Here is a 12,105-nt window from a genome sequence, read left to right on the forward strand (position 1 = left end):
TCAAAAAACGTTTCCGAGTTTTATGGGGCGTGGTTTGTAATTCGCCCAGCCAATCAGAAATGTGAACTTGTTTTCTCCCCAGGAAAGTACCACCTCTCTAGCAGAGACCGAAAATTGGTTAAAAGTTCTCATGAACTAAGTTCTCTTTTTGGTGTGAACGCAAAATTCCAGGCACTATTGGAACTAAACGGGAAAAGTACTCCGGTGTGAAAGCGCCTATTATTTCCTAAATGTAATTCTTCTCCTGTGAGGAGCCACTAATTCAATAATGATGAAAATAAGTCAGTCAGTTTAATAGTTTATGACAAAGAAATGCTCCAGGTTATGCTAACTAAAACACACTAAAGGAGGAATGAAAGGAAGTGGATTCAGTAAGGTTTGAACTTTCTCTGCGCCCTCAGGAGAGCTATTCTCTGTTTGTCCTCCTCAAACTTTTTCCTTAGTTCAGCAATATCTGAAAAACAAATGAAGAATATACATAGTTAGCCCCAACAAGGCATTTTATTGTGAAAAGCTTCTTTATCTCCTACTATAGTCGGCAGGTAGAGTATCGTTTTTCTACTTACGTTCTTTCTGGGTGTTTCTGTGCTGCCAGGTGTAGAAGTTCATGAGCTCCTTCCTCTTCTTCTTCCTGATCTCCTTCTGCAGAGTCTTCTTATTGGCTGCCTCGCTGTGGGGGCGGGCCTTAGTTCCTCTGGTGACTTTCACCCAGCCCTCCTCATCCTCCTGTTGCTGCTCGGCCTGCTCCTTCTGCTTCTCCTCTTCCTAAGAGACAGAAAACACATCTTAAAGTCCCCATGTTGGATAGATGGGATTGAGACACTATGAGTTGCAGATTTCTCACCTCCTTTTTCCGTTTGTCGTAGCCCTCCATGAAGGAGTCGACTATTTTTTGCAGGTTATCCGTATGAATGAAAGATTCTGTGTACTGCTGAATCCATTCTGGTGTAAACAAGAGAAACAAATAAAGAACAATGAGTCAAGAGGTGGATTTGATTTGTGTTTAAATGTGCTCGATAAACACGGATATTGTACTATTAGACTTATTATAAAAAATGGAAATGCAACGCAAACCGCCCTATTAATAAACTGATTAATTACACCTGCAAAGATTGGTTAACGAAGGACTTTGTGTTCAACTAAAGATTTATTTTTACTAATTTGATTAATCCTTGAAGTCATTGTTCATGCAAAAACCGCTGCTTTCAGCCTCTCAAAACCAAATGTCCTGCTTTTCTCTGTTTCGATATCAAACTCAATATCTGTGGGTTTTGGAAAGACAGAACAAGACAACCTTAAGACAGGCTTTTGGAAACTGGGATTAACATTTTATAGACCAAATAATTAAATCTAGATAATAACAGGTTAATAGGTACTGAGAATAAAAGTTAGTTGCAGTTACATTCATCACAGTGAGGGAAAACAAGGTCATTTATATATAGCACATTTCAACACAAGGCAATTAAAAGTGCATATCAAAAATAAATTAAAACATTAAATGATATTTAAATACAGTAGCACTCACTCTGTGTTCCTGTCTTCACCCGATGCTTCTCTGTGCAGACCACCAGAGGAACATTATGAGGGTGTGATTTAGCTGCTGCTATACTGGAGGAGTTTTCAAACACAACGTAGCCCACTTTGAAACCCTGGAAGGAACAAACAAAAAACATTTAATTTGAATTCAGCTGATGCTTTTAACCAAAGTGACTTACAATACATGCAATCAACCATGGAGATAAACTCGGAACAACAAGTATCCAGCTTTCAATGAGACAAACTATTTTAAGTGCGACTGCAAACAGAAGATATGTAGTCTTTCTGCTGTCCTGGTATCAATAGAGAGCATGTTTCAGCCACATAATTACCCTTCAAAATGCCGTATATGATAGTGGATGTTTTCCCATTAGAGCAGAAAGAGCTGCTGACCTGTTTGGCAGCTGGGCTGAAGAACTTGGACACCTTGGGTCCAGAGTCCTGAGAGGAACCGGGATGGTCCCTCAGCTCCACGGACTGAACAGAACCGAACTGAGAGAACATCTGTTTGGCAACGTCCTGAAACACAGACAGCAGCATCGCAAGAAATACTTTATTTAAAGGATAATACATTTTCATATTAAGAAATCATCTAAAAGCAGAGAGTGGTGTAAAGTAAGTACATTTACTCCACTACAAGTCAGTATTGAGTTCAATATTGTACTTTTACTACACTAAATGTATTTAATACCTTTGCAGATTTGGACTAATAATAGTATAAAAACATACAGTTATCACTTAGTAAGAGTTGTTACACCTGGAGAAGATTTACAAACCAAACAGCGTTGAATAGAATAATACATATTAGTTCAACCTATACCAGCTTTGAGAACACTTTAATGATCAATAATTACAAAACATATATATATTATTCTGAAATGGACCAATCCGCACAATGACTACTTTTGCTTTTGCTACTTTAAGTATATTTTGATGCTAATACTTTTCTACTTTTACTCGAGTAACATTTTCAATGCAGGACTTTTATTGTAACATAGTATCCCTACACTCTGGTACTTCTACTTTTACTGAAGTACAAGATCTGAGTACTTCAACCACCTCTGAAGCACACATTGTTTGTTAAAACTCTGCACACTGTTTCTATAATACCTCTGAGCAGTATGGGGGGATGTTGAGCACAAACAGTGTCCGGTCCATCGGTCTGTGTGAGCTCCGGTCTGACCGGACTTTGTGCTCCTTCACGTACAGCTTGTGTTGAGCAACACTGTCTGAATTGAACTGTACAGACAGCACTGAGAAGAGACACAGGGACATGTAATTAAAGCCAAAACAATTAGACAGTAACCCTGTATCAACAGGCAAACAGACTAACGTGTAATACACACTCAAACCGTGTAAAACGGCAAAAACACTTCGAGTCAGAGATGTAATCACTATTTTAAGGGAAATCTGATAATAATATAATTAATTGTTATGATAAATACCTGTAAATCCTCCAGGAATAACACAAGCCTGGTTACTAGCATGTTTCTTCTTGGACGGCGCCATTTTGGAATAACCTCTCACACCGGAAGTAGAATTAAAACGAAGTGCGTAGCGAAAAATAAAGTGTTATAAAAATAATAAAATAAATACTTCTAATGAATAAAAGCATCAACCACTTCTTATTAAAACATTTTAAATGAATAAACAGCGAAACCCAGCCCAAATATTTTTTTAAGAGCTTAAATACACGTTGTTTTAAAATACAGTCATATGACCATATTGACCGAAATATAAAACAAAAGTATTTTTGTAATTATGATCGTATGACTTTATATCAAATTAGGTAAGAACATTGAAGACTTTCTTAACATTAGAAAGTTGCCAGGACTACAGACAGGAATATAGATCCTCTTTAAAACATTTTAGTTTGAAAGAGGATCAATTTGAAAGGTGTTTGGTTTAGAATGGCATTTGTCAAGCAAGAGCTTGCAAATACTTTTCATACGTTCATTATACGGTTACCTGCCGATTTACAGAAGCGCGTTGCCCATAAACTACATGTCCCACAATGCATCTCGTTATTTGCCCTGGATTTCTGCTTTCAGACGTAGTTAATTATGAAGTTATTACCCTATCCGATAATAATCCAATTCAGAGAAACTAATGTCATATAATACATTATTTTTATATATATTAAATATTTATATATGTATATTTATATAGTCTTAAACGTTACAACCGGCCCTTTGAGTGCACCAACCAAGTTGTTTTAAGAAATCTCATGTATAAATGTATTTGCCGGCTTAATGACTCTGATAATGAAATCCTCTTGGCCTTATCAAAGATAAGGTTTAGTACTAAAACACTACCAATCAGCAGCTGTGGAGACATTGGTATAGTTGTCTCTTTGTATGACACTGATTTAAATTATTCTTAAACTATGATTTTTTTTATGCTGTGTATGTAATTTATTATATGTAATGTCTTGTCTTTTATCTGGACCTGAGTCTGTAATAAAGTTTTGATTGATTGATATATTACGTTTGTTTTTGAAGATGAATGATTTTATTTATGAAATGTTGAGCACATCAGTACAGTCCAGTTTCCAGTTAACCTCATAACTAAAAACCGTAATATTAAAGGTCACCTATCATGCTATTTTTAGGCAATAGCATAGGTCTCATTTTCGTGGCTATTTCATTTCATATGGTAATATTAAAGTTGATGTATTACATTTTGTTTAACTACAAATATAAATTGAACAGCTATGGTTAGTTTATAGAATCGAGAAATTCAAATAAACTAAAAGATAGTAGGAACGAATAAATGCTGTTAATCAATAAACCATTTAGTCTGGTTTCTAGAAGAATGCATTTCATCACATGGCAGGAAAGACTCAGACAGCAATCTACAAAGCTAGATATTTAATGCTGACATTTTACAGACAGATCTGACCGTTCCAGACTTACATACCAAGAAAGCAACAGAAAGTAATTTACAATCTTTGAACAAAAATCTTGTGTAATGTATACTAGGAAGAATTATATGCATACTGCTTTCTTTACTGGACAACCAAGTAAAACCTGTCACAAACGCGGCACACAGCAATCTCGATGCTACAAAGACGGTAAATAAAAAATAAAAACACAATAGGACTGTTTGAAAACTGGTTCAACACAAAACATGTCATTTCATGAACATCAGTGATTAACCCACATTGAATGTCTTCTTAATTTTCTGTTCAGAAAAGGTACAGACAAACCTGAACGCAACTGTGTGGACGAGCCTTACACAAACTGTATCTCTAATTTTGTATTAATAAAAACTTATCCAAATGGGCTGGCATTGCATTGACAGAAAAAAAAAATCACAATATAATAATAATTTGGCATCCCCCAAAGACATCGGATTAAACAACAAATCACATAACACTTTCCTTCCACTAATCAAGAACAAACATCATCATCATCAACATGTTGTGCATCCACAAAATGTCTCGTCCGGAGAAGTCACGTTTATCAAATGTGTAAAAAAAACCTGTGTCGCATGAGTAGGATGTGGGCGTTTGTACGGAAACACTTAGAAAGCAGTAATGTGTGAATGAACAGACACTGGATCTATATCTTGATGCGGAAGGCGGTGGCCTGTGCGCTGGGGCTCTCGCTGGAGGAGCTGGACTGAGAGGTGGACTTGAACAGAGCTTTGAGGATCGTCTGAGGATCCACTTCGGGGGTCGGCTGAGAGGAGGCTCGCTGTCCCGCGGTGCGAGACATGAGGGAGGGGGGGAGGCCGTCTTTCTTTGTGCCGCTGCTGCTGGCGCCCGGGGTGTCACTGAGCCTCCTGGAAGAGCACGAAAAGGCATCAAATATATATATAACCCATATAGTGTTTCTGTCAGCTGGTTATTAAACTGCTATGAGCTGGTACAGGCCTACAAATGTTATGTTTCTAATGTGTTTCATTTTTGTAAAGCACTTTGATTTGCCTTGTGTTGACACTGCTGTATAAATAGCCTTGCCTACATGTATGTTGGTTTAGCCTTTCAGTGTTTATTTGTCAGATAGTGTACAGATTGTTATCTTTCACGGTCAACTTGAATAGATTTTTATTCTGTTCAAATGTAGATGACAATATGTAGGCTAAGAGCCAAGTTGATTTCTTTGCCTAGTATTTATTTGTTTTGAGCGTTATGCAGGAGTGTAGTGACAGGACAGGATCTATTTGAAAGCCTACTTTTCAATAACACATACATGCCTTCATATCAGTGGTTTTTAAGCTCATACTGTTTGATTCATTTCTCTCATTTGCCCAGGGATATTGAAATGTCCCGGACACGCTGACCGGCAACAACATCAACTTTGTTTTAAAAAAATGCAGTGACAGTTGCAATGCAAAGAGCTTTACATTCTTAAACTGTAGCCAATGCCGTTCACATTTCCCTGAAGCTAAAAGTAATTACATTATTTACTTTAATCAAACCGTATTGGGAGTGGCCAAATTGGAAACAGAATGGCCAGTGATTAGACTGAATAACCTAAATACAAAATGTGGTCCGAGTAATTGCCTCATCACAGGCAGGCTCAATGTACAACAAGTATTTGCTAATTAAGTAGAAGCAATGTCACTTTTCTTGATAATTAAAATATACGAGTGGTTTAGATTGAGTTAAGATCGAGTGCAGAGGAAATAAGAGTATGTGAAGTAAGTACAGATCAATGTGAAATGAACAAATGAAGCCAGGTGGGCTCACTTACAATAGAATGGGCTGATCAGAAGTGATGACATTGCCCTGAATATGGAGGTTACACTTCATGGGTTGACCTGAGGGAGGACAAGAAGAGAAGATAAGCAAAACAAAATAACATGTTCAAACTCTATAAAGCTTGATAATGGCAGTCTCTGTGACACTAAGTACGGGGTTCCTGCAGGTTTCACCAACTCAAATGTAAGACTTTTTAAGACCTTTTTAAGACCACTTTGAAAAGAGTTTAAGACCTATTTCACGGCAAGAAAGTATGAAGGAAAATTGCTAGGAAAGAAGAAATACATCCCATAATTATTCACAAAGTAAATGTATTCATGTTCTCTGTGTGTGTGTGTGTGTGTGTGTGTGTCTGTGTCTGTGTGTGTGTGTGTGTGTGTGTGTGTGTGTGTGTGTGTGTGTGTGTGTGACAGGAGCTATAGTCAGAGCTCTGCTGCCTTCATGCTGTTGTATGATTGGTGTTTAGCTAAGGTATTTAGCATCTACAGCACCTCCGCTTTTAGGATTGACGTAGACCCAAACGTCACCCGGAGGTCCCCCGGTGTTGTTGCGGGAGCTGCTGCACTAGCTAACGCTACATTAGCAAAACAAACGCTAATTTTCTCTGCAAAAGGTGCAGCGGGCTACACACACGTTCCCCATCACTGGTTTCGACCAATCAGTAAATTCGATGTTTTCCAACCAAATACGGTTGAACTTAAACCTCCCCATATTTATTTTTAAGTAGATTCGAAGATACCTAATTTCTGATTGCCGCTAGCTGAAGCTTGGTTGCTAGGTTACTAGCTGGGTGTTCTCCGATAAGGGGCCGGGGGAAACAAAGTCAATGATTACTGGTTCCATGTTGATTTATTTCAATACAGATTGTTGGGGGGAACTGAAAGGCTCTTACCGTACTGGTTACTTTGCAGCCCGGACATTTCCCCCAAAACACATTTACGGTACGTCTACACTACAGGCATCAAAAAATGCTTTCAACGCTTCGCCCATTCACTTGAATGGGGTGACGTAGAAGATTTTTAATATTCGCCGAACTGCATTGTGGGGAGCATGGCATGGCTTTGCAAGCATCACGAGCATCTATCGGCATCAAAAGTTGAACAATGTTCAACTTTTGAGGCTCGATGCTTGGCATCAGCCAATCAAATGCCGTTTATGCAAATCCCGCCAGTGCAAGCGCAGCCAATCAAACCGCGTGCAAGCTGGGAGAGCCAGACCGCAGTTCATTTCCTCATATTCCAAACGAGATATTACGGTAGCAAATCAGCCGGTTCTTTACGACCGGAACTATTTACCGGGATACAAACCGGAGGAACCAGGCATGGAGGGAGGTGGCAGAGACAGTGGGTGAAACTGATAGTTTTTTCGCCTGTTTGGAGAGTTTATATCCAGTTTACTTCGTTTTAACATTGCTATTGCTTTGTATGTCGGGGGCGGGAGATTCATGTGATTGGTTGCTCGCAAAAAATCGCCAAGCTTCAGACACGCCCAGCTTCAAGATTTTTTCATGCCTGTAGTGTAGATGGGCCGTTAGACGCGATCGGAACACAGAAGTACCTTTCAAATCCCATCATCTTTAGGACCTTCTAAATCATATTTAAGACTTTTCTTATTTATTTTTTTATCACATTTAAGACCTTTTTAAGGCCTTCAATTCTGATTATCAAATGTAAGACTTTTTAAGACCCCGCAGGAACCCTGTAAGTAGCTCAAACTTGGAAAATGAAGTCCTAAATCAGAAAACTCCACCCTTTAGTCATTGACAGAAGCCAGTGAAAACCCAGAAAGCCATTTAAAGAGCATCCTTGCTACTGGCACTCACCGTCCAGGCAGCGGTTGTTGTACTTCCTGTATGCGCTAACGGCGTCATCCTTACGCACAAACACAACCTCGGCCACTCCCACCTTCGCCAGCCGCGCTCGCTTCAAAGCCCCACACACACAGAACAGTTCCTGAGGACGAACAGATGAGAACAAACACACTTTAAAAGAGTGATCAAAGCACTACAGCACTTTACTCAATAGCAAATGTACCAAAAAGTGATTGGCAGTTACTGAGATGAACTCACCACGATGTCTTCCTCAGTGACGCGGGGGTGCAGGTTGTTCACCGTAATTTTGGTCCCTTCCAGAGGACTGAAACTAGGCTGGAAAAAATATAACATTTCATTATCAAGCACAAAAAAGGCAGACATCAATTAATCTGAGCAAGCACTGTGGTAAGGTTGAGCAAAACGCAAAGATAGTCATGTTTGCCATCATTACAGCCACAGCTTTTAACGTCTTGCCTCGTGCCAAATTCAGATTACACTGAATATTACGTTTAGCTGCGGTCAATCTACAAAAGATTGGCAAGGCAAGTTTATTTATATAGCACTTTTCAACATAAGGCAATTCAAAGTGCTTTACAAAAATGCAAGACAGTTAATAATTCAAATAAAAGCAGCGGCAAAAAGAAAGTCTTCAGCCTGGATTTCAAAGTAGTTGCAGTGGACCTGCAGGTTTCTGGGAGTTCGTTCCAGTACCCCTCACCACATTCTCACAAAAGCATGGTTTACATACTGATAAATGTTTACCTGCGGGGGGGCGGGAGCAGGGGGGGTGGTTTCTGCTGAGCTCTGCTGCAGAGTCCTGGAGACAGGCTTTAGGGCTGCCGCTGAGGGCCGCCCGGCAGACATGCTGGGGTTCGGTCGGGTGGGGGCCACGGGGGGAGGAGGGCGGGAGGGGGCCGTGTACGAATCATTTTGAACCACCTTGGTGATCGGACCTGACATGGAGAATGTGGAGCCCATTGTTCCAGGCTGTGTGAAGGAAAGGAAGTTCATTTAAAAGCAGGAGACAGACACTCATGTAGCAAAAACACAATCATTCATTTGGTCTGTGTGCTGATTCAGACCGAGTGCAGCTCTTACCCGTGACTTGAGCATATGATTAGCTGTAGCCATCTTTACTTGTTTATTGTGGGGGCCATCGTGCTCATCTGAGAGAGGCTGTGGGAGACAACAAACATTTGAATACCATGTTTACCAATCTTAGTCACGACTCTCTTTCAGAGAAATATTTTTCCTAAAACATGCCAAGAAAAACGCTCTACCTGTGTATTTGACCGGGTTCCACTTGACAATCCGACCCCCATTGGACGTTGCTGTAAATAAAAGGCATCAAATATTAGAATACAGCATGTCAGTGTGCTTCTACACTTCATCAAGTCTATGCAAGCTGTCTCCCTTGCATTTATATTCTAGACACAATAGGCCTATATCACTTCGCTTTGGTGTCATACACAGCTTACTTTTAAATACACACTTCCTATCAGATTACACTAGCCCATTGGAACTATCCACAGAAAGAAGGGAAACGACGAGATAGAAAGAGCCGTTTGATTCCAAGAAGAGAGTCACTTACCTGGATGGTCTTGGTTATTTTGAGGGGGTGTTCAAAATCTCCCTGTGTCGGTGTACCTCCAATGTTCCTCTTGAGGCTCAGTCTATCCCGAGCATCCATCACTCTCTTATTAGTGCTCAGCTGTGGCGACACCCCGCCCCTCAAACCAAGTCCTTGTGCAGTCGGGTTAAACTGCCTCGAGTTCAGACCGGCCAGATTATAGTTGCTTTGTATCTGCATCTGTGGCACAAATGTCTGGCCCTGCAGATGTTGCATTACTGCCATCTTTGGCATTGTCTGTGCAGGGACAGCGAACAGATTTGGCCCCTGTTTGCGTGAGTTGATCATCTGCCGAGCATCCTGCACCCCACCTCCTCCTCCTCCTGCTGCTGCTCCCCTGCCACGGATTTTAAAGCGAGCATCCTTCTGAACCAGCTTCTCCCTGGCATCTTTCACTTGAAATCCTGAGGGATCAAATGTTGAAATTTAGGAGCGAAAGACGTATAAGTTCTCTAAACTTGATTTGTTTTTTTACTCAATATAAAAAAGGCATGTGATTTCAGCCAATGATGCCATTACCTGCTCCTGGTCCAAGCCGCTGTCGGACATCATTAGCCCCAATCTTCTGGCGAGCATCAAAGCTTTTGCCAACCGCTCCTGCACCTCTTCCAAACATTGGTCTGACACACAGAAACACAAGAGTTTATTTAAGTTAATCAATGTTCAAGCAAAACCCACCAGGATTCTGAAGACAGGGCTTTATTCGACATTTGAAAGTTCATGAAAAGTTCAATATTTTGACCGTAACACTTAAATTAGAAGAGTTTTTATTTGTATTTTAATGCTGAAATAATTTGTTTTTTCGCCCAGCAAAGGGAACACACATTTAAGAGCAGTCATATCGGGCCCTGCTATTTGCACAAACAATTCGGGTGTATATATTCCTCTGTACTTTCTCACACAATAGTGGAGGAAGGACAGTGTGTTTTAAACAATTGTTTGAACAAGCCACTACCCTAGTTTAACCTAGTGATTAAGCTAGCTTGATTAATATTAGCTTGCAAGCTAGCTACACCTGGCGAATGAAGCTACAAAGACAAGCTAACTCGTAACAAGAGTTTGTGTTGGTGCGACTTAAATACGTTTTGTAGGATTTTCCTGAATTTACCCATATTCAGAGGTGGGACAAGTACTCCTATCTTGAGTACAATTAGAAATACCAGAGTGTAGGAAAACTCTGTTTCAAGTGAAAGTCCTGCATGCAGTACTTATTATACAAATTGGCCCATTTCCTAATAATAATAATAATAATAATAATAATAATATATATATATAAATAGTGTTTTATCAAAGATCGTAACGGTGCATCTAGTTTCAATTACTTTGTATGCTGCAAATGTGCGTAGTAACTTAACACCTCCGCTCATATTTTATACATTTATCAGTGAATGCTTCTGAGAAAAAGGCCTAAAGCTAAAATATACATCGTAGCCAAGCTAGCCTTTAGCTTACTGTTAGCTTGCGGTATTTTACCAACAATAAAAGCTCTCAATTCACGTTATTGCTTAAGAAACGTTACTACAAGATTCCTTGTCCTTGATAAACAAAAACGTATCAAGTCGTGGATTTGTTTTCTTACCGTTTCGCTGGTGCCTTAAGGTTAATACCGCGCTGTCGTATAACTTCATCCAGGGAGACGTCTGCCATTTTCTAACACAGCCTCACTGCCCATGCGTATAGGATACGATTTTCGCTGGCGCTACGGTAAACGATTTGGGCCAGAATGCGAACATGGTTTTCGAAACTCACTTTAGTTGTTTTGTATTTAAAATCATAAATGACTGATCATGTATTCACTTATAACTGTTACATGTAAATTGATTGGAAGAGCATTAAGATTTCACTGCAAAACCACTGCCCGTGCCCTGTGTGATAAAAGAATATTCTGCGATTGATTGCTCTTGACTCAAAGGCAAATGAGATAATGGTTTCACTACCCATGAGCCTTTGCGCGATATTGTCACAAAAAATCTGGATTGTTATGTGCAATAAATATACTTCACTGTCTTTAAAACATGTAATTAACACAATCAATTCACACACATTACCAACACACACAATGAGCTGTTGGCGGAAGCGAAAATAATATGTTGCCAATGAGCAATGGTTGACACCGTGATCCAGAACACCCGGGCATTGTGTTTAGTCCCGTCTTCGACGATTGATTACTCATGCCTTAAACTGATGAGTAAGGAAAATAACGACGCGGGGTGACGCCCGTGTCCTCGTAAACATAACGAGAAGAATTTTTGAAGGGGTAAAGGTCTGCTTACTGAGGTGACTCACCTACTTTGTGAGATGCCTCGTAGGTCTAGGACCTTCCCCGTCTCCTAAACTGTAAAAAAAAATAACAACAATCGACAGGAGCCATGTGGCGCAGTGGGCGGATCAGGGGGACAGATTTGAAACACCACTGCA

General features: G+C 40.0%; 2 protein-coding genes across 2 annotated transcripts; both read right to left on the minus strand.

Moving 5' to 3' along the window:
* Positions 1 to 286: 286 nt before the first annotated feature.
* rrp7a (ribosomal RNA processing 7 homolog A) lies at positions 287 to 3,111 on the minus strand. The gene is made up of 7 exons (XM_079645516.1): positions 2,982 to 3,111; positions 2,647 to 2,789; positions 1,930 to 2,055; positions 1,526 to 1,649; positions 845 to 942; positions 567 to 765; positions 287 to 454 (listed from the first exon to the last, which is right to left on the minus strand). The coding sequence occupies exons 1-7, from the start codon at positions 3,043 to 3,045 to the stop codon at positions 369 to 371; spliced, it is 840 nt and encodes a 279-aa protein (XP_079501642.1). The 5' UTR covers positions 3,046 to 3,111; the 3' UTR covers positions 287 to 368.
* A 1,280-nt stretch (positions 3,112 to 4,391) lies between these two features.
* On the minus strand, positions 4,392 to 11,524 carry poldip3 (polymerase (DNA-directed), delta interacting protein 3). Its single transcript, XM_079641919.1, has 10 exons — positions 11,267 to 11,524; positions 10,207 to 10,307; positions 9,649 to 10,091; positions 9,338 to 9,388; positions 9,156 to 9,233; positions 8,820 to 9,044; positions 8,313 to 8,390; positions 8,067 to 8,196; positions 6,237 to 6,303; positions 4,392 to 5,322 (listed from the first exon to the last, which is right to left on the minus strand). The coding sequence occupies exons 1-10, from the start codon at positions 11,332 to 11,334 to the stop codon at positions 5,100 to 5,102; spliced, it is 1,464 nt and encodes a 487-aa protein (XP_079498045.1). The 5' UTR covers positions 11,335 to 11,524; the 3' UTR covers positions 4,392 to 5,099.
* Positions 11,525 to 12,105: the final 581 nt, after the last annotated feature.

The sequence above is a fragment of the Notothenia rossii genome, assembly GCF_949606895.1.
Source record: "Notothenia rossii genome assembly, chromosome: 8".
Lineage (NCBI taxonomy): Eukaryota > Metazoa > Chordata > Actinopteri > Perciformes > Nototheniidae > Notothenia > Notothenia rossii.

Coding starts and splice junctions, on each gene's coding strand:
- rrp7a (XM_079645516.1), bottom strand. CDS start 3,045: ATGGCGCCGTCCAAGAAGAAACATGCTAGTAACCAGGCTTGTGTTATT. Junction 1,650..1,929: donor TCAGCCCAGCTGCCAAACAG/GTCAGCAGCTCT, acceptor TGTTCCTTCCAG/GGTTTCAAAGTGGGCTACGT. Junction 455..566: donor CAGAAACACCCAGAAAGAAC/GTAAGTAGAAAA, acceptor TTTGTTTTTCAG/ATATTGCTGAACTAAGGAAA.
- poldip3 (XM_079641919.1), bottom strand. CDS start 11,334: ATGGCAGACGTCTCCCTGGATGAAGTTATACGACAGCGCGGTATTAAC. Junction 10,092..10,206: donor GCGGCTTGGACCAGGAGCAG/GTAATGGCATCA, acceptor TTGATCCCTCAG/GATTTCAAGTGAAAGATGCC. Junction 9,389..9,648: donor AAATAACCAAGACCATCCAG/GTAAGTGACTCT, acceptor TTTTATTTACAG/CAACGTCCAATGGGGGTCGG.